This window comes from Aphidius gifuensis, linkage group LG1 (assembly GCF_014905175.1).
Source record: "Aphidius gifuensis isolate YNYX2018 linkage group LG1, ASM1490517v1, whole genome shotgun sequence".
Taxonomy (NCBI): domain Eukaryota; kingdom Metazoa; phylum Arthropoda; class Insecta; order Hymenoptera; family Braconidae; genus Aphidius; species Aphidius gifuensis.
Genome location: NC_057788.1, coordinates 22285471 through 22312374, shown reverse-complemented (window position 1 = coordinate 22312374; position 26904 = coordinate 22285471). Strand labels below are relative to the sequence as shown.

General features: G+C 27.8%; 8 protein-coding genes across 9 annotated transcripts; 4 read left to right on the top strand and 4 right to left on the bottom strand.

Annotated features, from left to right (window-relative positions):
• Positions 1-1176: 1176 nt before the first annotated feature.
• LOC122852855 (serine palmitoyltransferase 2) lies at positions 1177-5144 on the bottom strand. Of its 2 annotated transcripts, none has more exons than XM_044152938.1 (8): positions 4886-5144; positions 4651-4778; positions 4117-4302; positions 3897-4051; positions 3627-3772; positions 2753-3560; positions 2544-2673; positions 1177-2179 (listed from the first exon to the last, which is right to left on the bottom strand). In XM_044152938.1, the coding sequence occupies exons 2-8, from the start codon at positions 4687-4689 to the stop codon at positions 2069-2071; spliced, it is 1575 nt and encodes a 524-aa protein (XP_044008873.1). In that variant the 5' UTR covers positions 4690-4778; positions 4886-5144; the 3' UTR covers positions 1177-2068. The 2 variants fall into 2 exon arrangements, with proteins under 2 accessions (XP_044008873.1, XP_044008881.1); XM_044152946.1 differs by having other exon boundaries at positions 1937-2179; positions 4933-5144.
• Positions 5145-5674: 530 nt separating this feature from the next.
• On the top strand, positions 5675-8628 carry LOC122852817 (pre-mRNA-splicing factor syf1 homolog). The gene is made up of 3 exons (XM_044152892.1): positions 5675-5828; positions 5912-7360; positions 7445-8628. The coding sequence occupies exons 1-3, from the start codon at positions 5787-5789 to the stop codon at positions 8522-8524; spliced, it is 2571 nt and encodes an 856-aa protein (XP_044008827.1). The 5' UTR covers positions 5675-5786; the 3' UTR covers positions 8525-8628.
• A 382-nt stretch (positions 8629-9010) lies between these two features.
• LOC122852825 (pre-mRNA-splicing factor syf1 homolog) lies at positions 9011-12013 on the top strand. Its single transcript, XM_044152904.1, has 3 exons — positions 9011-9273; positions 9357-10805; positions 10890-12013. The coding sequence occupies exons 1-3, from the start codon at positions 9232-9234 to the stop codon at positions 11943-11945; spliced, it is 2547 nt and encodes an 848-aa protein (XP_044008839.1). The 5' UTR covers positions 9011-9231; the 3' UTR covers positions 11946-12013.
• Positions 12014-14441, bottom strand: LOC122852845 (F-box only protein 42-like). The gene is made up of 4 exons (XM_044152926.1): positions 13896-14441; positions 13294-13804; positions 12926-13199; positions 12014-12856 (listed from the first exon to the last, which is right to left on the bottom strand). Exons 1-4 carry the CDS (start codon positions 14074-14076, stop codon positions 12185-12187), a joined length of 1638 nt encoding a protein of 545 aa, XP_044008861.1. The 5' UTR covers positions 14077-14441; the 3' UTR covers positions 12014-12184.
• A 21-nt stretch (positions 14442-14462) lies between these two features.
• Positions 14463-18262, top strand: LOC122852836 (basic proline-rich protein). Its single transcript, XM_044152915.1, has 5 exons — positions 14463-14573; positions 14824-14973; positions 15284-15442; positions 15512-15743; positions 15828-18262. Exons 2-5 carry the CDS (start codon positions 14914-14916, stop codon positions 17690-17692), a joined length of 2316 nt encoding a protein of 771 aa, XP_044008850.1. The 5' UTR covers positions 14463-14573; positions 14824-14913; the 3' UTR covers positions 17693-18262.
• Positions 18263-21399: 3137 nt separating this feature from the next.
• Positions 21400-23907, bottom strand: LOC122852875 (protein O-glucosyltransferase 2-like). Its single transcript, XM_044152972.1, is given in 7 exon segments — positions 21400-21799; positions 21869-22168; positions 22238-22475; positions 22534-22778; positions 22860-23071; positions 23143-23306; positions 23308-23907. Coding segments are annotated over 7 exon segments (1506 nt in total). The 5' UTR covers positions 23517-23907; the 3' UTR covers positions 21400-21661.
• Positions 23908-24012: 105 nt separating this feature from the next.
• LOC122852931 (programmed cell death protein 10) lies at positions 24013-25512 on the top strand. Its single transcript, XM_044153069.1, has 5 exons — positions 24013-24552; positions 24639-24816; positions 24899-25031; positions 25098-25262; positions 25341-25512. The coding sequence occupies exons 1-5, from the start codon at positions 24481-24483 to the stop codon at positions 25423-25425; spliced, it is 633 nt and encodes a 210-aa protein (XP_044009004.1). The 5' UTR covers positions 24013-24480; the 3' UTR covers positions 25426-25512.
• LOC122852946 (actin-related protein 2/3 complex subunit 5-A) lies at positions 25383-26858 on the bottom strand. The gene is made up of 3 exons (XM_044153096.1): positions 26584-26858; positions 26419-26491; positions 25383-26338 (listed from the first exon to the last, which is right to left on the bottom strand). The coding sequence occupies exons 1-3, from the start codon at positions 26739-26741 to the stop codon at positions 26099-26101; spliced, it is 471 nt and encodes a 156-aa protein (XP_044009031.1). The 5' UTR covers positions 26742-26858; the 3' UTR covers positions 25383-26098.
• Positions 26859-26904: the final 46 nt, after the last annotated feature.

Below are 26904 nucleotides of genomic sequence, written 5' to 3'. Positions count from 1 at the left end.
TTATTGTTAATAATGTTTTTTTTTTTTTTTTAAATTAATATAACATGATGGATCTCACTTTAACACCAGCATTGTCTTTGTTACACTCTTTGTCTCTGATTTTGTCACACAACGAAATTTTTTTTCAACAAAAATACTAATAAATTAATAATTATATAAATAAATAAATGAAAAATTAATAACAATTATCTTATTCATGTTATTTTTGGAGTTGACACACAACAATATAGCATAGCATTTGATTTTTTAATTAACAAAAAAAATTTCTTTGTCTAACAAAGGAATTGTGAGGTTAGGTTTTAACGTCAAATAAAATTGTATTATTTAATAACTTTAGATGTTTTTTATCGTGCTAAATATTATAAATAATTGTTCTAATAATAAAAACAAACAATTTGAGTATAAAAAGACACTGTATTACAACTTTTTTATGCACATAAGTTTTCAGTTGTCGGTGTCACTTTGTCGTTTCTTAAATTCATTAATATTAATTGTTTTGCGTAAATTTAAGCAACAATTATACACTCAATCGATAGCCAAGCGTTTATTTAACAATAAAAACACAAATTTGAAATTATTTAAACATTTTTATATCAAAAAAAATTAGTAAAACTTAGGAGCGCAGCGGACCCGACGTTTACACGTTGACGCAAAAAGCTAAACTGAAGTTGACAAGATTGCCGTTAGAGGCAGCACTGTATTTTTTATAACAATAAAAAAATAATAAAATAACAATTATTGACACTTATAAATAAATAATAAATAATATAAATAATTAATTATAAATAAATAATATGAAAATTATTATTTTTATTAACATTTTTTTTTAATAAATAGGCGTAAGCGTCATCTAGCGTTACAGATTCCATATTCATTCAAATTTTTTTAAAATAAATTGTTTTTAATTAAATTAAAAAATATAAATAAAAAAAAATACATGATTTTATTAAATAAATATTTATTATTATTTAATCAATTGGTCAAAAAAAATTATATAAAAAAACACTAAATATATATTTTAATTTTTTATTTTTTAAAAAATTATTATAACTTTTATTTATGATTTTTAAATAAATCTATAAACTAAAATTATTAGTTGATTAATCGACTAATTGATACAAAAAAAAAAAAGTTAAATAAATTGACACTATAATTGTTAAATGTATTGTTTAAAAATATTTTTTTATTATCATTTTGTTGGATTTTTCAATTTTTATTTTCTTTTATAAATATTTTTTAATAATTGCTTATTGTTTATGTAAATGATTTATTACTATTAATATAATAGCTTGTTTCAACGATTATTTTGATTCCATTATAATTTTTTTTTCTTTCTATTTAAAGGAACTTTGATTAATGCAAATTTTTTTCTATAATTGGTCCCGAGTAAATTATTTCGGTATTATCAAATATATTATTATAAACAATTAAAAATTATTGTTAATTATAAAACATTTTAGTATTCATTAAAAGTAGCATAACTTGATTAAATTGGCACAATAAAATTTCAATCAAATCAACTTAAACTATTAAGAAAAATTTACTGAAAAAATTAATTAAAAATAATAACTGACAATGTTAATTTTCACGGAAGCCCAAGTGTTCTATTTAAACTTGGAAGTACATTAATTATTGCTCAGAAAAATTGCTAATAAATCACAGTATTATGGAAAGATTAAGAAAAAAAATAAAATTAAAATCAAAAGAATAAAAAACGAGAGGTATTTCGATTAAGTCTTGAAGTTGAATTAACAAATATTTCATCAATATTTCTTGAATATAAATATATGATAAAAAATATATATTTACTTTTGGTAAAAAATTTATACATAATTTGTAAAAATTTTATAACTGTTTCAAGAAATATGATTATTTATTTGTATAAAAATTAATAATCTAGCTAGTTATAAAATTTGATATGAATAAAAAAAATTCTTTTAAATTGATTGTCCTTATTAATATAAATATGCAATTGTAAAAAATTTTTGTTTTTTGTTTTTAAATTAAAATGATATAGTATAAAGCAATATGACCCTGGAGGTTGGTCCCGTAAATAATACATTTTTAATTATTCAGTGTCACTAGTTTCACTGTAATACTCAATTGGATTTGGGTCTCTTTGTTTTCTTGAATATCTTAGTCCTATTAAATCAGCCACTTCTTCAATATTTTGTAAAACCTGCAAACAACAAAAAAAATTAATAATTTATTCATTCAAGCTAATTGTGTTTATAATAAATTAAATTAATTATCATAAACTATAAAAAAAACTATCTAAAAATACATCAATTTAATTGTTTAATATTTTCTTTTTTTATAAATTTTAAACAACAAATATACACAAACTTTTAACAAATATTTAAATGCTTATTATCACTTTATATATTGTAAATAAAAATATTTACTTTAATAATTTATTCATGATAAAATTAGTATGCTAATTGAGTAACTAATGAGCTAATTAGAATGTTACTTTAACTGTAAATTTATTATGACTATTAAAAATAAAATATAGATAATAATATTATCAAGTTTTTACTTACGTAATCAAGTTGCTCTTTAGTATGTGCTGCTGATAAGCAAAATCGTATTCTTCCTAGTCCCATTTGTGTGCCAGGAAAAGCAACACCAACTGTTGCAATTCGTCTAGTTAATAATGTTCGTACAGTTGATCTACAAATAATAAACAATATTTATTGTTATTTATTGTTCATTTATTAATTTTAATTAATAAATAATAAAATATACTAACGTAAGTTTTGAATATAAATAACCAAGCATTGGTATAACTGGTGAGTCTTCATTACCATAAATAATAACACCAATTTGTTCAAGTCTACGTCTAAAATATCTTGTATTTCTTGATAATTGTTTAATTCTTAATCTTCCATTATTAGTACCATCTCTACCCATAATAATTTTCATTGATGTTATAACTTGTTGTGCAATTGGTGGTGATATTGACACAGCATATACATGTGCATGACTATAAACTCTTAAATAATTTATTAATTTTTTATTACCAGCAATATAACCACCAGCTGATCCAAAACTTTTAGTAAATGTACCCATTAAAACATCAACGTCATTTGGATCAATATTATAATAATCACATATACCACGTCCATATTTACCCATTGCACCAATACTATGTGCTTCGTCTAAATAAAGATATGCTTTATATTTTTTTTTTAATTCAATAACTTCTGGTAAATGTACAACTGATCCTTCCATTGAATAAATACCCTCAACAACAATTAATATTTTTTTCCATGCTTTACCACTGTTTGGTTGTCCATTATATATTGCATTTTGTAAACATTTTTCTAAATCATCCATATCATTATGTTTAAATACTCTTAATACTGCTCCAGATAATTTTAAACCAACTATAACTGATGCATGATTTCTTTCATCACTAAGTACCAAACAATCTGGTGATATTAATGATGGTAAATTTAATGAATTTGTTGCAAAACCCATGCCAAATACAATTGCATCTTCAACACCCAAAAATTCAGCTGTTAATTTTTCTAATTCTTTATGAATTGTCATGTTACCTAGAAATATATTTAAATTTCATTTTAGTATTATAATTTTTAATTAAAAAAAATCTATATCATTACCTAGTTCAAGACGTGGACTATTACTTGTTATTCCATATTTTTTAATAGCTTCTTTACTCTGAATAGCACAGCTACCTGTTGATTCAGCAAAACCAAGATAATTATATGATACTAAATTAATACATGGTGTTTTTGTTCCACTGAAACTGTAAAATATAATAATTATCGATTAGTTTTATAAATAAATTATGACGTTATTTCAACTCAGTTTAAAGTTGCATAAATAAAAAAAAAGGATGAAATATAATACTAGTAATAAAAAATACATACTCAAATGACCAGCAATGATCACGTGAAACACGATCTTTAAGTGTAACCATTGCACCAGGTACTGAGCATATTGGTCGATTCATACAATCTCTTATTCTTCTATAAACATAACGCAGATAAAATGTCTCATAACTCTCGTACATTGGAGCATATCCCTGTTGACAATATAAATTATAATTATTCAATAACAATAATATTATTAATGATTAATTTCAATTACTTTTCTGTTACGTTCACGAGCAACATTTGGCTCAAACAACAACTGATTAATATATCCAACAATCATAAGAATATAAAAACCAATTTGAGTTATAATTGCAGTAAATAATGATGCATCTTCAAATGATTCTTTTTTTCTTCTTTTAATTTCTCTTCTTTTTCCATTTTTACACTTTTCATCAGCCAACTGAAATCATAAACAATTTATAATAATTATCAAAGTATTTTTTTACTCATCATATTGTCATGATTTAATTTTGACAATTGTTATACAAACTAGATAACTAATGACATCATGATAAAAGATCAAAAATAATCATAAACAATTATGAATCAACTGATGACTCATAAAAAAAATACAACTCGTGATTTCTTATCTTTTCCTACCGTCAATCAGTCAAGACCAATTCGATAATATTATTATTATTTAGATAGATTATAAATAAAAATTTATTGGTCTAAATATTATTGTCCAAAAAATAGATAAATTATGCTATTTGTATTTATAACTATTTAGTAAAAAAAAAGTATTAACCTTGACATGCCCATTACTGCTTCTTGCTTGACGACTCATTTTATAATAATTATATAAATAAATCACTTTATATATATTTTCACTCAAATGTCATCATACAAATTAAATATTTAATTAGAAAAATAAACCTGTAATGAAAAATTGAATATTTATAATGATAGTTTAGTTAACAAGTAAATTATAAAAATTACTATTTTTATATAGTCAAGTAATAATTAAATATAAATAAACATACAATTGTTTGTCCACGTGTAGTGAATTGTAATAATTAAATCAACCTACTCTCTTTCCTCTCTCTATCCTCTCTATATCTTTCTCTCTTACTCAAAATCACACCACCAGTAGCAAAAAAAAAAAAATTGATGTTTACAGTTTAATTATGACCGAGTTAATAAATCAACACACTTTTAATAAACATAAAAAAAATAATATTGTATATAATTTAACGATTATGTATAAAATAAAAAAAAAATATATAAATAAATAATAATAAACAAAATAAAAAAGGGACAACAGAATGAAGGATAAAGATGTTTTTTTTTTATGTTCCCTCGTTTGTTACCCCTTTTTTATTGATGACCATTGAAAAAATTATGATAAAAATAAAAGAAGATTGGCATGTGCCTTATTTACAAATCCCGTTTCACAATATTCCACTTATCCATTTATGGATGTTGTTTTCCTTCTCTATTTTCAATTGTTGGCAAGGGGGTAGTAATAGACTAACCATAGATTTTTCTATAGGAAAAAAATTAAATAAAAAATAAAAACACTCTAATTTATATAATTTTAAACAAATGTATGAGATATAAATTGTTAAAATTGCAAAATACTTTTTATGTACAAGTTAATTGATCAACTTACGTATAAATAATATTGTTTATTTACAAATTTTATTATTTATAATGACGCGGGATTAACAGTTTTTCAAAGAAAAACTAATGCTGTTTCATTATTGATAAACAAGAGGCTTATATTATCGGTGTGAACAGCTTCATTCCCCCCCACTCGCAAATCTTGTTTTCACACATTTGCCTTTGCGTTTTGAGTTGTTTGATTATTTTGAGGTTAGATTGTCTGTAAAGACAATAAACTAGATAATAAATATTTATAATTAATTTAATTAAATAATAACAATGCCAGAAATACAAGGTGTACCTAATAGCACATATGTTTTTGTAAGTATATAAATTATATAAAAATTAAAATATAATATGATAAATTTAATTTAATATTTTAATATTTTTTTTCTTGTAAACAGAAAGATGATGATTTGCCATATGAAGAGGAGATATTGAGAAATCCATATTCAGTTAAACACTGGAGTCGTTATATTGATTATTTAAAAACTTCAAAAAGTCCAAATTTAAATATTGTATTTGAACGTGCATTAAAAGAATTACCAGGAAGTTATAGATTATGGTATCAATATTTATGTCATCGTCGTAAACAATTAAAGACACGTCGTATTGATGATCCTCTTTATGATGATGTCAACAATGCATATGAAAGAGCTTTAGTATTTATGCATAAAATGCCAAGAATATGGATGGACTATTGTTTATTAATGACTGAACAATCATTGATAACCAGAACACGTCATGTATTTGACAGAGCTCTACGTGCTCTTCCAATAACTCAGCATCATAGAATTTGGCCACTTTATCTTGATTTTGTTAAATCACATAAAATACCAGAAACAGCAGTTAGAGTATTTAGAAGATATTTAAAATTAGTACCAGAAGATACTGAGGATTACATTAAGTATCTTAGATTAATTAGAAGATTTGATGAAGCAGCATTAAAATTAGCTCACATTGTTAATCAAGATGATTTTGTATCAAAACATGGTAAATCAAATCATCAACTTTGGAATGAATTATGTGATTTAATATCTAAAAATCCAATGAGTATAAAATCATTAAATGTTGATGCTATTATTAGAGGTGGTTTAAGACGTTATACTGATCAACTTGGACCATTGTGGAATTCATTGGCTCATTATTATATACGTAGTGGTTTATTTGAACGTGCACGTGATATTTTTGAAGAAGCTATTCAAACAGTTACAACTGTTAGAGATTTTGGTCAGGTATTTGATGCATATGCAAAATTTGAAGAATTAAGTTTAAAAGAAAGAATGAAACTAGCTAAAAGTAAACCAACTGATGATGATGACATTGACATTGAATTAAAACTAGCTAGATTTGAAGATCTTATGGAACGAAGATTGTTGCTGTTAAATTCAGTTTTACTTAGACAAAATCCTCATAATGTTCAAGAGTGGCATAAACGTGTTAAGCTGTATGAAGGTCAACCACATGAAATTATAAATACATACACAGAAGCTGTACAAACAGTACAACCACAATTAGCTGTTGGTAAATTACATACTCTTTGGGTTGAATTTGCAAAATTTTATGAAGTTAATGATCAACTACAAGATGCAAGAGTTGTATTTGAAAAAGCAACTCATGTTGCTTATTTAAAACCAGAAGATTTAGCATCAGTTTGGTGTGAATGGGCAGAAATGGAAATACGTCATGGTAATTGTATTGATGCATTAAAATTAATGCATCGTGCAACAGCAATGCCTTCAAGAAAAGTTGCTTATCATGATGATGCTGAAACTGTTCAAATGCGTCTTTATAAATCACTTAAAGTTTGGTCAATGTATGCTGATTTAGAAGAAAGTTTTGGTACATTTCAGGTAAATAAAATTCATTTATTTAATATTTAAAATATTTATTTATGATAACCTATCATTGTTATTGATTATTTTTTTATTTTACAGACATGTAAAGCTGTTTATGATAAAATTATTGATCTTAAAATTGCAACACCACAAATTATCATTAATTATGGATTATTTTTGGAAGAAAATAATTACTTTGAGGAAGCATTTAGAGCATATGAAAAGGGTGTTAGTCTATTTCATTGGCCAAATGTTTATGACATTTGGAATACATATTTGACCCAATTTCTTAATAGATATGGTGGTAGTAAATTGGAAAGAACAAGAGATTTATTTGAACAGTGTCTTGAAAAATGTCCAGCAAAATATGCAAAAGCATTATATCTTCTTTATGCAAAATTAGAAGAAGAACATGGTTTATCACGTCATGCAATGACTGTTTATGAACGTGCAACAAATGCTGTGCTACCAGAAGAAAAATTCGAAATGTTTAATATATATATTACAAAAGCTGCTGGTATACATGGTGTACCAAAAACAAGAGAAATATATGAAAAAGCAATTGAAGTACTTGATGATGAAAAAACAAGAGAAATGTGTCTTAGATTTGCTGAAATGGAAACAAAACTTGGTGAAATTGATAGAGCAAGAGCAATTTATGCTCATTGTAGTCAAATATGTGATCCAAGAGTTACTGCTAATTTCTGGCAAGTATGGAACGAATTTGAAGTACGTCATGGTAATAAAGATACATTACTAGAAATGTTAAGAATAAGACGTAGTGTAGAAGCAATGTATAATACACATGTTGACATGATGACTGCACAAATAATAAATAGTACAACAACAAATCAAGATGCACCAGATGCAATGACACTTGTTGATAGTAGAATACCACCAATTGAGCCAACGCAAACATCTGCATTAAAAAGAAACATCAGTTTTGTCAGAGGTGTTACTGAAGGTGGCACGACAAAAGATGGCCAAGTTATTAATCCAGATGAAATGCAAATTAACATGGATGATGATGATGATGAAGCTGAAGCTAAAGATGATGAAGAGCTTCCAATTGAAAAACAAACAATTCCTTTAAAAATTTTTGGTAGTCTTAAAGTAACAGAACCAGAAGTAAATACAGAAGAAAATCAAGTTATATCCAATATACATATATTAATTTAATAAATTAGTTTTTCTTTTTAAATCAATTAAAGTTGTATTTTGTTAAATCATTGAAATTTATTTATTTTTAATAAATAGAATTTGTTTTTTTTTTAAATAATAATTTTGCACGTTCTTTATTCCATTCTACGTAATGATTCTAATTCTGATTGTCTTTGACGATTTGTTATTTTATTTTTATGATGATTATTATCATGATTTATCCCAATTGATCCCAATTATTTATTTTTATCCGGTTTTATCCGTATAATACGCGTATGTGATCTCCATCAGCACACGCGTAGGCGCAGATGCGCAGATTAATCAAAAATGGCTGTATCGCGCCGACACATACGATCATTATAATGATAATAATTACTTATCATCGTATGTCTTATCTGTCGTTGTATCATCATTGCACATTTGAACACAAATATAAAATTTATAAATAAAATGTGATAGCATAAGATGATTAGTTGCTGTGCAAAACATACATTATATATTTATCTTAACCAATCTTCACATTAGTGTGTCAAATTTCATGTCTTTCAGGATTTAGCATTTTGTTGTATCAACCAATTGCAACTGAAAAACATAAACAATTTATTTAAAATAAAATTAGAGCTAAGGAATTAATGTTGCCAAAAACATAATTTTTTTAATCACAATAAACTAGAACTTGTTAACAATAAATATTTATAATTAATTTAATTAAATAATAATACACAATGCCGGAAAAACAATGTGTACCTAGTAGCACATATGTTTTTGTAAGTATATAAATTATATAAAAATTAAAATATAATATGATAAATTTAATTTAATATTTTAATATTTTTTTTCTTGTAAACAGAAAGATGATGATTTGCCATATGAAGAGGAGATATTGAGAAATCCATATTCAGTTAAACACTGGAGTCGTTATATTGATTATTTAAAAACTTCAAAAAGTCCAAATTTAAATATTGTATTCGAACGTGCATTAAAAGAATTACCAGGAAGTTATAAATTATGGTATCAATATTTATGTCATCGTCGTAAACAATTAAAGACACGTCGTATTGATGATCCTCTTTATGATGATGTCAACAATGCATATGAAAGAGCTTTAGTATTTATGCATAAAATGCCAAGAATATGGATGGATTATTGTTTATTAATGACTGAACAATCATTGATAACCAGAACACGTCATGTATTTGACAGAGCTCTACGTGCTCTTCCAATAACTCAGCATCATAGAATTTGGCCACTTTATCTTGATTTTGTTAAATCACATGATATACCAGAAACAGCAGTTAGAGTATTTAGAAGATATTTAAAATTAGCACCAGAAGATACTGAGGATTACATTGAGTATCTTATATTAATTGGTAGACTTGATGAAGCAGCACTAAAATTAGCCCACATTGTTAATCAAGATGATTTTGTATCAAAACATGGTAAATCAAATCATCAACTTTGGAATGAATTATGTGATTTAATATCTAAAAATCCAATGAGAATAAAATCATTAAATGTTGATGCTATTATTAGAGGTGGTTTAAGACGTTATACTGATCAACTTGGACCATTATGGAATTCATTAGCTGATTATTATATACGTAGTGGTTTATTTGAACGTGCACGTGATATTTATGAAGAAGCTATTCAAACAGTTACAACTGTTAGAGATTTTGGTCAGGTTTTTGATGCTTATGCACAATTTGAAGAATTAAGTTTAAAAAAAAGAATGGAACTAGCTGAAAGTAAACCAACTGATGATGATGACATTGACATTGAATTAAAACTAGCTAGATTTGAAGATCTCATGGAACGAAGATTGTTGCTGTTAAATTCAGTTTTACTTAGACAAAATCCTCATAATGTTCAAGAGTGGCATAAGCGTGTTAAATTGTATGAAGGTCAACCACATGAAATTATAAATACATATACAGAAGCTGTACAAACAGTACAACCACAATTAGCTGTTGGTAAATTACATACTCTTTGGGTTGAGTTTGCAAAATTTTATGAAGTTAATGATCAACTACAAGATGCAAGAGTTGTATTTGAAAAAGCAACTCATGTTGCTTATATGAAACCAGAAGATTTAGCATCAGTTTGGTGTGAATGGGCAGAAATGGAAATACGTCATGGTAATTGTATTGATGCATTAAAATTAATGCATCGTGCAACAGCAATGCCTTCAAGAAAAGTTGCTTATCATGATGATGCTGAAACTGTTCAAATGCGTCTTTATAAATCTCTTAAAGTTTGGTCAATGTATGCTGATTTAGAAGAAAGTTTTGGCACATTTCAGGTAAATAAAATCCATGTATTTAATATTTAAAATATTTATTTATGATAACCTATCATTGTTATTGATTTATTTTTTATTTCACAGACATGTAAAGCTGTTTATGATAAAATTATTGATCTTAAAATTGCAACGCCACAAATTATCATTAATTATGGATTATTTTTGGAAGAAAATAATTACTTTGAGGAAGCATTTAGAGCATATGAAAAAGGTGTTAGTCTATTTCATTGGCCAAATGTTTATGACATTTGGAATACATATTTGACTAAATTTCTTAATAGATATGGTGGTAGTAAATTGGAAAGAACAAGAGATTTATTTGAACAGTGTCTTGAAAAATGTCCAGCAAAATATGCAAAAGCATTATATCTTCTTTATGCAAAATTAGAAGAAGAACATGGTTTATCACGTCATGCAATGACTGTTTATGAACGTGCAACAAATGCTGTGCTACCAGAAGAAAAATTCGAAATGTTTAATATATATATTACAAAAGCTGCTGGTATACATGGTGTACCAAAAACAAGAGAAATATATGAAAAAGCAATTGAAGTACTTGATGATGAAAAAACAAGAGAAATGTGTCTTAGATTTGCTGAAATGGAAACAAAACTTGGTGAAATTGATAGAGCAAGAGCAATTTATGCTCATTGTAGTCAAATATGTGATCCAAGAGTTACTGCTAATTTCTGGCAAGTATGGAAAGAATTTGAAGTACGTCATGGTAATGAAGATACAGTAAGAGAAATGTTAAGAATAAAACGTAGTGTAGGAGCAATGTATAATACACATGTTGACATGATGACTGCACAAATAATAAACAGTACAACAACAAATCAAGATGCACCAGATGCAATGACACTTCTTGATAGTAGAGCAGCACCAATTGAGCCAACGCAAACATCTGCATTAAAAAGAAACATCAGTTTTGTCAGAGGTGTTACTGAAGGTGGTACGACAAAAGATGGCCAAGTTATTAATCCAGATGAATTGCAAATTGACATGGATGATGACGATGATGATGATGACGCTGAAGCTGAAGATGATGAAGAACTTCCAATTGAAAAACAAACAATTCCATCAAAAGTTTTTGGTGGTCTTAAACTACCAGAACCACAAGAAAATACAGAAGAAAATTAATTTATATATACAATGTATATATACATATATCAATTTAATAAATAAGTTTTCCTTTTTAAATAATTAAATTTGTATTTTGTGTAATCATTTTTATTTGACTAATGAAATTTATTTATTTGTTAATAAATAGAATTTGTTTTTTTTTTTTTTTTTTTTTTTAAATAATAATTTTGCACGTAATTTTATTTTGATTTAGTATTTAAAAAAAAATTAATATATATATTAAAAAAAAGCTGTTGTTAAATTGCATATTGTGGTGGTTTTATAAAAAGTACTTCATTGTATACTTCTGAATCGTTGTCATCAGTTTGTCCTGGTACAGACATTAATTCTTTTCTTATACCACCAAATACAATAAGTTCACCTTTACCAAGTACAAGTGAATAAAGTATACGTACTTCTGGACCAATATTTGGAAAATCAGGATATTTAATCCAATTGGCAGTTGATTTATCATCAAATATTGTATTAATATTTAAACAAAATATTGAAAATCTATCTTTACGACGTTTTAATAATTTTTGTATTGCATTTTTATTATGTATTCTTTCTTCCATTCTACGTAATGATTCTAATTGTCGTTGACGATTTGTTATTTTATTTTTATGATGATTATTATCATGATTTAATCCATTTTTCCATTTTTGATCAATTGAATTATCCATTGGTGAACGACTATGATGACCAGATATATTTTTTGATGGTCCACTTTTATCTGTAAATCTTCCTTGTTTACCATTAACATTTTCATCTCTGTCAATTTTTATATCTGGTTTACGTCGTAATTGTGGTGCTACTGGATTAACACGTAATGGTGCTGTTGGTTGATATAATATTTTAGCTGATATACTCATGTCTTTTGGACGAGTTGTTTGTTTTTTTTCACCCAATACAATTATATGATTACCAACCTGAAAAAGAAAACCAAATAAACATTTCTTTTTACATAAAACAAGGATAATTTAATAATAAAAAATTACTTTGCAAGCTTGATGACACCATATTCTTGTTGGTGCAAATTCCGAGTGATTCATTGTGACATTTTTCCATGTCCATATTGGTCCATCCATGTTTAATAACCAGGCATCATTCATAGCTGCATTTGGCCCAGTACAACCACCAATAATCATTAAATTTTTTTCATCAAGTTCAATTTGTGAATGACCATATCTTGGCTGTGGTTTAATATCAGATGTTGCTTGTTTATGCCAAGTATAAGTATCCAAATCAATACACCAAACGTCATTGTTACTGCTAAAATTTTAAATTTAAAAACAAGAAATAATATAACTATTTTGTTTTTACATAATAATAGAAAGAAAGGTATAAATTCTTCAAGTAATTGTACCTGTAATTAACGCTGACACCACCAAATACAATCATCGTATTACCATGTACAGTTGCTGAATGTGCTGATGTTGGTGGTGGTTCACCCGAACAATTAATAACATTCCATCTATTATTTTTAATACAATAAACATGTAATTCTTTAAATAATTTTCTTCTTTGATGTGGTGGATATGTTGATGGATATGACCAACCACCAAATAATACAAATGATTCTTTATAATAAACCATTGTTGCACATGCTTTTGGTGATGGATAATTACCAATTGGCATTGGTCTATTCCATTTATGTGTATCTAAATCAAATCTCCATAAATCATTAAATGTTGTACTTGTTCCAGTACAACCACCAAATACATACATACTATTACCATATGTACATGTTGAATGAGAATGACGATTACTTATTAATACATTTTTATGATTTGTTGATGATGTTAATGATCTACTCCATTCTAATGATCCAGATAATATTGATTTATTAAAATATGCATTTTTATGATCAATAACACCTAAAAAGAAAGATAAAATTCATTGCATTATTCATGATGTATCAATAAATAAGAAATATATTATTTTTAATGATAGAAAAAATATAATTACGTTTTACAGAATTACTCCAACGTTTACAAACAAATTTACATTCCTTGAGACACTTGTATGGTGGTATTAAATTTAATATATACTCCAATATTTCATCTGGTAAATCATCAATATGATATTCCATTATTTGATTATTTTCATCATTAAATTGACAATTTATCATTGACTCCGAAACATCCATTTTTTGTTAGAAATTTTTTTTATTATAATTTATTAAATTATCAACAATCATATGTATAAATATTATATATTTTTTATGTCATACATTTGACAGGTTATTGTCGTTTTGTTGGTAAAAAAAAAAAAATATAAACTATTGAACAATAATTGACAGATAATTGTCAGCAGTGTTTGTCAATTTTAACATTGTTGTTTTATAATAATATAGGTATAAAACTTTATAAATTTTAATCATGAAAAATATATGTGTCAAAAATATATGACGTTTTTTTTTTCAAGGGGCAAGAGGGGTAAATATTTTGGATATTTTTTAGAGAGAGAGAATTAGAGAGAGAAACATGGATGAAGCTCGGAAAGAGGCACTGCATTCCCAAGCGAAAAATAAATTACAAATGGTCGTTTTTCGTGGATGTTTGTCATGTGTGAGAGAGACACACACACACTTTCATTAATTTTGGAAACTACAGCAATAATTTATTAACATAAATATTTATCAAGGTATGTTTGATAATTGTTTGTCAATAGTAATCGTTTTCTATTGAAGAAATTGTTGCTTTTTTTTTTGGTGTTAAAGTGTTGTTGAAGTTTAACTTTCATTTTTTTTTTAATGGAAGCATTTTTAGAGTCTGGGTCCTTTGTGTGTTAAATTTTTTTTAATATCTGCGTTACTAAATTGTTTATACTGTCGTTATTTATTTATGTGTTATCTTGATGATAATTTAATATTTTATTTGGTTTTTTTTTTAAGGTGTTTTGGAGTAATAAAAATCATTGTGAACAGTGTGAGAAGTGAATTTTTGTTGCTCAGTTATTTTGGTAATTAAATATATCAACCAGGATGTCGGTGTCTTTTGCCCAACGCAGTAGGCCTCCGCCGAGTCATGCTCAAATACAAAAGGTATAGTTATTTTTATATTTAATCATTCAATAATATATTTTTGTCAACAAATAGTTACATATACATTAATAGTTGCTTCTTATGTACTTACTCTTATTTTAATGTTTTTTTATTTAAGTATTATTTAATAAAGCCGGCTCCTGTTTTCACCTAATAGTTTTTTACTTTTATTTATTAAATAAATCAATTATACATTGTTTATCTTTTTGATATATAATTTTAAAAGTTTAAAAACATTTTAATCACATGATGACGTTTAATTTTATTTTATAATTTATATATATTTTTTTAATTATTATTATTGTAACAGATGCTTGATGAAAACAGCCACCTGATACAAACAATTCAAGAATGTCAGAATAAAGGAAAACCTCAAGACTGTATTCAATATCAGCAAATATTGCATAGAAATTTGGTTTATTTAGCATCAATTGCTGATGCTAATCAAAATATTGGAGCATTATTACCGGTAAGAATTCAAAAAAAATAAACACAATTTATTTATATATTTGAATTTAATTAATAATTAAATTAATAGCCTCCACAAGGAATGCCACCAATGGCTAATGGACCTCAACATCCATCAATGATGGGACCTCAGGGACCTCCAGGTGGTCCAGGAGTTCCTCCTGGTGCAGCTGTACCACCTGGTGAAATGCCACCTAATGCACAACAGCCATTGCCAATGTCAGGTTTTCCTCAGGGACAACCAATGGGTCAGCCTGGCTATCGTGGTCCTCCTATGCCTGTTCAAGGTCCAGCAATGAATCGTAAGTTTAAAAATATAGGTATATTTACTTTTTTATTTTCTTCAACAAGAAAGTGTTAAATTAATTGATTAATTTGTAATTAAGGTGGCCCTGGTAATTCAGGTCCAGGTCCAGGCCCTCAGCAATATCGAGGTGGACCACAAGGCTATCCACAACAACCTGCTCAACAAGGCTATCCTGCTGCATACGGTGGTCAGAATCCTGGACCAAATTATCAAAATCCTCAAGCAGCTGGTTATGGTCCAAATCCAAATCAAAATCAATATGGTCCTCCAAATACTCCACAACAACAAGGCTATCCAGCAGCTAATCAACAAAATTATGGCCCACCAACAACTGTCAATAGTTATGGTGGTCAACCAGGTGGCTATCCACCTCCAGGTAGTGCTCAACCAGGTGGTAATTATGGTCCACCACCACCAAATCAACAAGGCTATCCTCCTCCATCACCAGCACAACAAAATTTCAATCAAAATGCAAATCCAGGACAACCACAACAACAACAACCTCAGCCCCAGCAGCAACAACAACAACAGCAACAACAACCGCAACAACAGCCTCAACCAGGTCAATATGGAAGTCCATCTCCTCAGCCAAATTATCAACCACCACCTCAACCTCAGCCACCAACACAAAATGCATATGGCTCAAATCAAACTCCTGGTAATTATCCACCACCTCCACAAGGTTCTCAAGCATATCCAAATGGACCACCTCAAAATTATCCACCACCATCAACACCCAATAATGTTCCTCAACCAAATCAAACAGGTCCACCTCAACAACCAAATTCTGGACCACCACAATCAAATTATTCATCTCAGCCAAGTCCTGGTGGAGGTCCAACACCCTATGGGCCAACATCAACATCACCACCATTCAATACATCATCTGTTAGTGGTGCTAATACTTATCCACAAAGTTCACAAGCATCAAGTACTCCCACAGCATCAACACAAACTTATCCAAATTCAGGACCACCACCAGTAACATCACAGGCTGGTAATTATCCACCTCCAGGACCAACACCATCTGGTTATCCTGGTCATCAACCTGGTCATCAGCCTGGACATCAACAAAATCATCCAGGACCTCATCCAGGTCCACATCAAGGTCCTCATCAACCACCACATCAGCCACCACATGGTCCACCTCATCAAGGACCACATTCAGGCCCACATCAAGTTCATCAAGGTCCACCAGGACATCAAGGACCACCAGGCCCTCATCAAGGTCCTCCAGGTCCACATCAAGGGCCACCTGGACCTCATCAGGGACCACCAGGGCCACATCAAGGTCCACCTGGTCCTCATCAAGGTCCTCCAGGACCACATCAAGGTCCACCAGGTGGTCCACAGCATGGTCCTCCACCAAATCAAAATCAACCTGGTAATCAAGCACCACCTGGTCAGGGACCTCCACCACCAGGCCAAGGACAAGGTCAAGGTCCACCACCACCAAATTCTGGACCACCTGGATCACAGCAACCACCTCAAGTACCACCACAACAACAAGGCCAACAACCTGGTCCACCACATCAACAATCACCAAGTCCTGTGCCAAGTAATTTTCCAACGGGGGCTGGTCCTCCACCACAAAATCAAGGACATCCATCACAAGGTCCACCACCATCTCAACAACCACCAAGTGGATATGGACCACCACAAAATCATCCATCAAGTGGTCAAGCATATGCACCACCTGGTCCAGCTGGACAGGGACCACCACAAGGTTATCCACCACATCCATCAAGTCAAGGACCTGGTGGTCATTATGGTCATCCTCAATATCCACCACAAAATTATCCACCTCATCCACCACCACCAACTGGACAAGGATATCCACAGTATCCGCCAAGAGGACCACCTGGACATATGCCACCACCACCTCAGGGACAACCACAACCCAATCAATACGGTGGTTATGGCTATCAACAACCACCTCAATGATCTTACAAAGATATTTAAATATTATAATGATAAATTAAAATGTTGGCTCATTTTATATACATTATTTTATTTAAATATGAAAAATTGGAATTACTCTTTTGATTTAAATCATTCAAGAAGACAAAAAAAAAAAGAAATGTGAATTGTGAAGTTGAAATTTTAAGTTTAGATTCCATTTGTTTTTTTATTTTTTTTTTTTTTATATATAAAGAAATAGTTTTTTTTATGAGAACTTTTATAATAAGATTACTGAGCAACAACCGTTTTTGTGACGAATAATTTTTTTATAATTGTTTTATTAATTTTCTAATGACAATTTATTTTCTGATTGTGCTGGAATTACGTGTGAAATGGATTATCATTTTTTATTTTTATTTTTTTTTTTTTAGTTCGATTTATGTATGATAGTAAATTGTGCGGGTACTTTTTTAATTAATAATATAAGAACGTAATGAATTTTTTTTTTTTTGTTTTTCTTTTTTTGTGAAAAGTCCAAGTTAGATTAAGTAATTTGTAATTTGATTGTACGATGTATGAGTGGAAAATAATATGTCTATATGGTGTAAACAATTTGTGAGTTATTTATTTTAATATCATTAGTATTTATAATTTAATTAATTAAACGGGAACAAACACTATGTCCATCATCCAAAAATTAGTTAATATGGATAATATTAACACTGAATATTGCAACACTTGAACCCACCAATTTCATCTATTACCCCACAACTCCCTTAACCCACCATCGAAAAAAATTTTTAAACCTTCACCATCTATCGGCCAACTTAAACGATGACCTTTTTCCCCAATTAAAAAAAAAATCCCATAAATAAAAACCTTAAACTTCAATAAACTCAAAATATACTTCAACAGCCTCGACAATTCAAATCCACCCTCGCATTAAATTAAACCATTTAAAATCAAAGTTTAAAACTTCATTCAAATTAAAATTTGCCTCCACAAGAACAAGTAACTTTTTATTATTCTTTTCGAAATACAAATACTATATTATATTTTTCTGTACTTTAATTTATTTAATTGTTTTTTATAGAGGATAGTACAGGGTGTATTGTTTTAACTATTAAATCACTGATGAGTGTGAAATATTCATTTTTATATTTGCAATAGGTTTTTAATGACGAGTGTTTATAAATTGTTTTTTTTTTTTTTTTTATATTGGAGCTGTTGGTGATGGACAAATGGAAGGTAGGTACGAGTCAGCCTGCAATAAGTATCGATAAACTTGAGAAATATTTCGTTGGAGTAATTCAACAACTTGTAGTATCAGTTTTAGGCATGGATATTAACATTTTAAATAATGGATTTACTATGGAATTTAAAGCTGACTGTTTATTGATTTACATGGAAAAACTGCTATTGTGTTTGATTGCACAAGTTGGTGATTAGAAAGAAGTAACTATTTTTTTATTTTGACGATTTAGTTTTTATAAGGGTTTTTTATATTGAAATAATTTACAACATTAGTTATGTTAATAAAATTTTAAATATACTTATTTATTAAATGATTTCGATTGAATAGCAATAAATATGTAATTTTGTAAATTCATCAATTCATTTGCTATTTGCCTAATGATTTTCCAGAAAAAAAATCGATTTGTATTTAAAATCTGAAGTGAAAGAAGTGTGTCTTATAGCATAAAGAATACCTTATTGCCTCTTCTATGTTCCTAATAGGGAACTACAATTTTTCTATTGAACTTTGAGGAAAACTTCAAGATAATTAAAGAGAGCATAAGGCATCAGAAGTGTGTCTTATAAAATAATGGATACCTTTTTACCTGTTCTATATTCCTGTCTAAAAGCCATGATTTTTAAAGAAATTTTCGAAGTGATAACTCAATTAATAAGGATAATATAAGTTATAAAAATTATTCAATAATAAAACTCAGAATACCTCCTTGCCTGTTCTATATTCCTGATCAAAAGCCATTAATTCTCCAGAAAGTTTCAAAAACATAAAATATTCAAGATAATATAAGCTGTATAATAATTATTGAAAAAAAACAACTCAAAATACCTCCTTGCCTGTTCTCTATTCCTGATACAATACACTATTTTCTTATATGAAATTTGAATGATTTTATGGGATAGTTCTGGAAAAAAACATAATGCGCTGAACTTGTTAACTCAAAAAATACCTCTTTGCCTGTTCTATAACCCTGATCAAACAGCCCTCTTCGATCTATGATAATTAAATGTTTTTACCCTATGGTTTCTGAAAAATCAATAAATGGCGCCACTTGTTCGAAAAAATTTCGAGAAATATGAAATACCTCTTCGCTCATTCTATGTTCCTGATACTCGAAAATTTTTTTTTCCATCAAATTTCAAAAAAATTTTAAAAATACTAAAAAAAAATTTCTTGAGTATCAGGAATAGAGAATAAGCGAGGAGGTATTTTCAAAAAATGTGAAATACCTCTTCGCTCATTCTATGTTCCTGATACTTCAAAATTTTTTGAAATTTAAAAAAAAAAATTTTTTTTTGAAAATACCTCCTTGCTCATTCTATGTTCCTGATACTCGAAATTTTTTTTTTCTATAAAATTTCAAAATATTTGTGGAAAAAAAAATATTCGAGTATCAGGAACATAGAATTGGCAAGGAGGTATTTTCAAAAATATGAAATACCTCTTTGCTCATTCTATGTTCCTGATACTCGAAAATTTTTTTTTCTATAAAATTTCAAAATATTTGTGGAAAAAAAAAATTTTGAGTATCAGGAACATAGAATGAGCAAAGAGGTATTCTTATTTTTTTGAAAATTAAAAAAAAAAAAATTCCAATTTTATTAGGAGTATAGAATGAGCAAAGAGGTATTCTAAATATTTTGAAAAATTCTTAGAAAAAATTTAGATTTGTATTAGGAATATAGAATGAGCAAAGAAGGTCTCGCTCAATTACCATACTTTTTTTTTTTATATATTATTAACTAACTGGAACTGGTTAAATGAAAAGAAATCAACTAATAACTATTTTTAATCTAGAAAACTTTAATTTAATATTCTTTAAACTAGTACATAGCAGTTGAATATTATTTTCTTATCATCTTTTATAAACAATTTTTCTTTTTTTGTATTAATATGCATTATAGATGTAGTCGACGATTTTAAATAAGAAAACTGAATACATTTAGAATCAAAAATTCTATTTAAATAATAATTTGTCTTCTGATAAACTTCTATCATTCTTTCCGAAATATAAACAGTCTATGACATTTTTCTGTATTGTAATCTATTTACATAATTGTATTTTTTTCAGAGGATAGTACAGGGTGAATTTTCTTTACAATCAAATCACTGATGAACGTGGAATATGCATTTCATATTTACAATAGGTTTTCATTGACGAGTATTTATAAATTGGTTTTTCTTGTATTAATCGTGATGGACAGAATGTATGTTGTATATTTTAATCGTTGATTAACTTGTGTATCAGACAAATAAAAATGAATAGATATTCTTGCTACATAAGTCACACTGCTATAACTGATAATATTGTATAATATCTAATATTTGATATACATGAGATATCATAATCATTCATCATATTCTATATTGTTAATCTGCATCAGTGTAATAAAACTCTTTTTAATAAGTTACTATTTGTATTTAACTGCAAATATTAAATGACCTGCAATGAGTTATAATCTAACTTTATAAAATAGAAATTAGCATCCAATAAAAATTAGTTAATATGGATAATATTAACACTGAATATTGCATCGCGATCTTTAACAAGTTCAAGTATGTTAACTCTTGTAATAAAACTTCCTTTGAAAAAAAAAAAATACCTTTCGACACCTGGTGTTGGAAACACGTATTTTCCCTCTATTATACTATAAATAATTACACCCTCATTTAATTACTCAAACGACTTAATCCATCAGCTTTTATAACTGGCCCTCCCCATAAAAAATAAAATTTACAAACAAGAATTAAAGTCTATTCTATAACTCATCTTTGGTTTGAACATTATCCTTACTGCTCTCTCGAGTTTTTACACAAGGACAATTATGTTCTGGTTGAGGAACTTCTTCCATTCCTTTCAGCACTCTTATTTCACTTTTAATCCTCCTACTCCACTCCTGAAAATTAAGCAAGTAATTTGAAAATTAATAACATTAATAATTTAATAAATCTTCGAGACTACTTACATGAAGAAGTGACAAATGATAACAAAAAATATCTCGAGGAAGAGCAATATTCCTCATCAAATCTCTTCCAGCTTTCGAAATTTTTCTAGCTTCATCATCATTATCAATAGCCCAGTTTATTTTTTCAACAAGATCACTCAAGTCATGTTTGACTGGAACATAATGCTCGTACGGTTTTACTTGATCATAGAAAAACTCATGGTAGCCAGACTCTTGTTTAAAAACCAGAGAATCACCAGCAAGAAGATAAGGAAAACGATATGCAGCAACTGTTCCATCAATATTCAGCTGATATTTATACTAAAACACCAAATAACATCAAAATAAATTAAGGATCTATCTAAAATTATTTTAAAAAATAATAATTACCTTAAAAAAATCAAAAAAAGACACATGACGTTCACCAGGTCCATACTTGTCAATTTCATCACGAAAAAAGAAGAAATTTGTTATCGAAACATTAAATAAATCTGGATTTTTCCTGGCAATATCAATCAAATCAAGTCTTTCTCTTCTCGAGTCTCTTCCTCGCCAAAATACTTTGTTTATTTTTTTTTCCCAAGGGACTTTAGTGTTGCCCTGCACCGATAGCATATCCAGCATTACCCTGAATAAAATAGCAGTAAATAAAATTGCAGAATAAATTAAAAATTAAATAAATTTACCTGCCCATATTTTCAATTGATGACTCAGTGATATCATAAGTTGGAAAAATAATATCACCAGTGTCTTCTGATCCACACCAAGAAAATATTGGATACGGTGTCTTTGTTTTTTTGACCAAGGGCCAATCACCAAGGTTCATGAAGAATTCCACATCAGGTAGAACAACTTTTCTTGCCAGTGACAAGAGAATTGAGTCGGAAAACATTTTAAATCCTACATGTTGTCCATAACATTTACGATAAATCTATTAACAATCATCAACATCATCATTAAAAAGTCTTAAAAACATCAATAATTAAACACAATAATCTGGCTTAATAATTACCCTATTATTTTTGATGACATAGTGACAAATGCTGACACTTGTTGGTCTATCAAATTCCTTGATAACTTGATTTCTAACTACATCAAAATCAATACTAGCAAATGACTTCATATCATCAATTATTTTTGGATAATTATCTTGACATTCTGCTTGATTTTTCCAGTCACTTATTGAGGCAACAGGACAGTAACACTCTTCCTCATAAACTGGACCTAAAAATCATCAAACAATCTTCTTTTGTAAATAGACAATTTATTTAGGTAAGTTTGTTGATAATAGTTACCTTTTGAAAGGCTCGAGGCTGAATGGATGATTTGATTCTTCACCCTGACTTTGATAGAGAGATCATAGCACGTCTCATACACACGATAACGAATAATAAAACTTCCATCTTTGCAGTCCAAAATATTCTTCCATATTCTGCATGAATGACCAATTGAATTTTCATGGTGTTTGAAGAAATGGCACTTACTTTGTTCCATCTGTATGAATAAGTTGAAGGAAGAAATATCTACTTCTCATTGTGATTCTTGATGGTGATAAACCTGGACCCCAGGCAATGGTCTTGCTTGGATCAATCTTTTTGTTGTCATGTTGTTCACTTGATGATGTTGACAAGCAGTATATTACAAAAAATAATAACACAACAAAATCCATTGGTGATGTTTATTTTCTTTTTCATCAATCAATGAAAATAACTCCAACTAAAATCTTGTCAAACACTTGTTGATATGCACCGGCTTGTTGTCAAAGTTTAACGTTGAAATTAATATTATTTTAATGCTCTTTTTTAAAGTAAATATTATAAACTATACCTGCGTGTTGTTATACGTTTTTGAATAATATTTTTTATTATAAATATATCAATGTTTATTGTTTAAAATTATTTTGACTTTTTGGAGTTTTTGGATTCGAGCATGATTTATCATGCTGCCTTTCACTCTTCATTTAAACTAATAATTATTAAATTATATTTCATTATTGTTAATAATAATCTTATCTATCAACTGTCTATCCTATTTTACTTATTGTTTATTTATATTTATTGTTTATAATCAAAAACAAAAAATAAAAATCCAAAAGAAACAACAAGCGCCATCAGTATGTTAAATTATGTACTGTTGTTTTACCTGTACCGTGTGTTTACCTTGGTTTACCTGTTAATCAGTAAAAAAAAAAAAAAAAAATATTCAGTTAGAAAAAAAAAAACAACTTATTACACACCCATACAAAGTCATCTATGCTAGTGCAACCTCATTTTTTGCAGTTTTGTATATACACACGAGTAAACACCTATACTTCTTGTGACAGCTGCCAGATTTCTAATTTATTTATTAGAAAAAAAAAAAAATAACAATAATTGATTAATAATGTGTCGTTAGTCTGTTAAATAAATTGCTTTTTTTTTTTTTTACTGTTATTAAATAATATAATAAACATTAAACAACAACAGCTGATTCTTACTAGAAAAAAGAAAAAAAAAATTATTTGTTAAAATCATTTGACAATACGTGTGTATTGTTAAACAAAAAATCAAAGCGTCTTCCAGTTAAACTGTACATCAATTAACAATAAAAAAAACCCAAATAATTATTGACAAAAAATATTAAGATAATAAACGATGACAATGGGAGATGAGACACCAGTTACATCACTCGTTCTTCCTGTGATATTAAGACCTCTTTTATCAAAGGTATTTATATATTTTTTTTTTATTGACTTATTGATAATAAGTAGCTGCTAATAATAAGATGTCAACAATGTATTTTTATATTAAAGTTGGAGTCACATAATATGGTTGCTGCACAAACACTGAGATCAGCATTTTCAAAAGCTGAAAGTAATCATCCTGGTATAACATATGATTTAATATCTGGTATTATTAGAAAAGCTGATCTTAATCTTGATATGAATGCAAGTGTACTACGTCTTCAAGGTGTTGCTTCTGATTGTGATGGTAAATATGAATCTTTTATTTAAACATCTTGATTATCAATGTGTCTAATTTAATTAATATATAAAAATCATTTAAATTACAGCAATTGAATATCGTTCATCAAGATCTGAAGATGCATTTCAAGAATTAAATCGTAAATCAACTGCATTAAAAAGAATACTCAGCAGAATTCCAGATGAAATAACTGATCGTAAAACATTTTTAGAAACAATTAAGTATGTTTTAACAATTGATTTATGATATTTCGTAAATTGTTTATTAATTATTTTGTTATTATTTAGGGAAATTGCAAGTGCTATTAAAAAATTACTTGATGCTGTGAATGAAATAACTGCCTTTATTCCTGGTATTGCTGGTAAGCAAGCATTGGATCAAAGAAAAAGAGAATTTGTTAAATACAGCAAAAGATTTAGTAATACATTAAAAGAGTATTTCAAAGAAGGACAGTAAGTTTAATTTATAAATAATCATAACGATTTATTGTTAAATATAAAAAACTTTAATTACTTATTATTTTTTTTCAGAGCAAAAGCAGTTTTTATAAGTGCATTGTTTTTGATTCGACAGACAAATATGATTATGGTTACAGTTAAAAGCAAGTGTGAATAAATAACTGCCTTATTTACAAATTAACAGCCAACCTAGTTATCTAGGATACTAAAAAAGTTTAAAAAACAAAACTAAGATTAAAGTAAATTTAAAAAAAAAAGAAGATAAACCATAGTGGCCCAAATTCTAAACAAAAAAAAAATAATCATAATATAATATTAATAAAATGAAACATACGTAACATTTTTTTATCACAATTAATTGAATAATAACAAGAGAAAAAAAAAATGTTAATTAATGTGTCACCTGGCTTCCTCAAAGACGAGAGAAATAACAAAAAAAGTGGAGAAATTTTTTCATCAAATTTTTACAATAATTCAAAGAAAAAAAGTCAAACATAAGCTAAATTTTCAGGGTAATTAATTTGTACTTTTGCTTAAAACATTGTCACGTTGTTTCCTATGTAATCGTTGTTTTAATTATATAAATATTTATCTATAATAAAAATTAAAGAAAAAAGAAAAAAATACAAATAATGATGTTAACAAAAAAACAAAATTGAACACTTTATTGCTTTCCTTGTATCTTTAGTTTTTCAGCTATATATATATACTTTTCTTTTAGTTTAATTAGAAAAATGTAATAGTTATGTTTTTTTTTAACAGGAAATAATAAGTTTTAATAAATTTTATTGTTATTATATTGATGATCATGATGAATGATGTTGGAGCAGTTATGCTCGTTTGCTGTCAGTTAATACTCGAACAATACTTCCAATTCCATTGATACCATATACTTTTTCATGCCATGTTAATAAATGTGAACTACTGTCCTTGATTGGTATTTCAAAACCACGATAAATATATTTCATAAGTACATCAATCATATCTCTGTCCATTTGTGCCAATACTTCATCAATTTGATTTGATTTAATACTCAAAAGTATTTTTTGAGTTACGTTTCTTGCATAATCCTGATAATAATAATAAATAATAATAATTAATATAAATAATTTATAAACAATTAATGGCTTTTTTTTTTATAAATATTTACCTTGACTTGTTGATTTTTACATTCAAGTGGTGCTGATTTTAGAGCTGATATTAAAGCCTCTGCATTTTTACCTGTATCTATTTGTTAAGGAAAGTAATAGTAATTTTATAAACATTTAAATTAATGAAATTTATTTATAATAAATATTGATTTTGTAAAGGATATTGGCTAAGTAAATTTAGAATTTCATTTTCATCTGGACCAGTTGAACCAACAAGACCACCATCACCATCTTCTTCTTTAAAATTATTTTCACTAAATTCATCAACGTCAAATTTACGAAAACTCGTACCCATATCTTTTTTATCATCAATTCGTGACATTTTTAATTATTTAATAATTTAACTTGAGTATTAATTGTTGTTTTATTTAACAATTTGACGTGTCGGTTTTGATAGTACTTGATTATTCACACACTGAGTCAGAGAAAAAAAAAAAAAACACAAACCCAACCTTTAGGACACTGAACAACACTGAATCAGCCTT

Bases quoted from the DNA above. Each gene is read 5' to 3' on its own strand.
- LOC122852855 (XM_044152938.1), bottom strand. From the start codon at position 4,689: ATGAGTCGTCAAGCAAGAAGCAGTAATGGGCATGTCAAG. The intron at 3,561-3,626 runs GTAATGATATAG...ATATATTTCTAG, and splicing joins TAGTCCACGTCTTGAACTAG to GTAACATGACAATTCATAAA. The intron at 2,180-2,543 runs GTAAGTAAAAAC...TGTTGTTTGCAG, and splicing joins CTAAAGAGCAACTTGATTAC to GTTTTACAAAATATTGAAGA.
- LOC122852817 (XM_044152892.1), top strand. From the start codon at position 5,787: ATGCCAGAAATACAAGGTGTACCTAATAGCACATATGTTTTT. The intron at 5,829-5,911 runs GTAAGTATATAA...TCTTGTAAACAG, and splicing joins CTAATAGCACATATGTTTTT to AAAGATGATGATTTGCCATA. The intron at 7,361-7,444 runs GTAAATAAAATT...TTTATTTTACAG, and splicing joins AAAGTTTTGGTACATTTCAG to ACATGTAAAGCTGTTTATGA.
- LOC122852825 (XM_044152904.1), top strand. From the start codon at position 9,232: ATGCCGGAAAAACAATGTGTACCTAGTAGCACATATGTTTTT. The intron at 9,274-9,356 runs GTAAGTATATAA...TCTTGTAAACAG, and splicing joins CTAGTAGCACATATGTTTTT to AAAGATGATGATTTGCCATA. The intron at 10,806-10,889 runs GTAAATAAAATC...TTTATTTCACAG, and splicing joins AAAGTTTTGGCACATTTCAG to ACATGTAAAGCTGTTTATGA.
- LOC122852845 (XM_044152926.1), bottom strand. From the start codon at position 14,076: ATGGATGTTTCGGAGTCAATGATAAATTGTCAATTTAATGATGAAAAT. The intron at 13,805-13,895 runs GTAATTATATTT...CTTTCTTTTTAG, and splicing joins TTGGAGTAATTCTGTAAAAC to GTGTTATTGATCATAAAAAT. The intron at 12,857-12,925 runs GTAATTTTTTAT...TTTCTTTTTCAG, and splicing joins GGTGTCATCAAGCTTGCAAA to GTTGGTAATCATATAATTGT.
- LOC122852836 (XM_044152915.1), top strand. From the start codon at position 14,914: ATGTCGGTGTCTTTTGCCCAACGCAGTAGGCCTCCGCCGAGTCATGCT. The intron at 14,974-15,283 runs GTATAGTTATTT...TTATTGTAACAG, and splicing joins GTCATGCTCAAATACAAAAG to ATGCTTGATGAAAACAGCCA. The intron at 15,443-15,511 runs GTAAGAATTCAA...TTAAATTAATAG, and splicing joins ATATTGGAGCATTATTACCG to CCTCCACAAGGAATGCCACC.
- LOC122852931 (XM_044153069.1), top strand. From the start codon at position 24,481: ATGACAATGGGAGATGAGACACCAGTTACATCACTCGTTCTTCCTGTG. The intron at 24,553-24,638 runs GTATTTATATAT...TTTATATTAAAG, and splicing joins TAAGACCTCTTTTATCAAAG to TTGGAGTCACATAATATGGT. The intron at 25,032-25,097 runs GTATGTTTTAAC...GTTATTATTTAG, and splicing joins ACATTTTTAGAAACAATTAA to GGAAATTGCAAGTGCTATTA.
- LOC122852946 (XM_044153096.1), bottom strand. From the start codon at position 26,741: ATGTCACGAATTGATGATAAAAAAGATATGGGTACGAGTTTTCGTAAA. The intron at 26,492-26,583 runs ATATCCTTTACA...ACAAATAGATAC, and splicing joins ATTCTAAATTTACTTAGCCA to AGGTAAAAATGCAGAGGCTT. The intron at 26,339-26,418 runs GTAAATATTTAT...TATTATTATCAG, and splicing joins GTAAAAATCAACAAGTCAAG to GATTATGCAAGAAACGTAAC.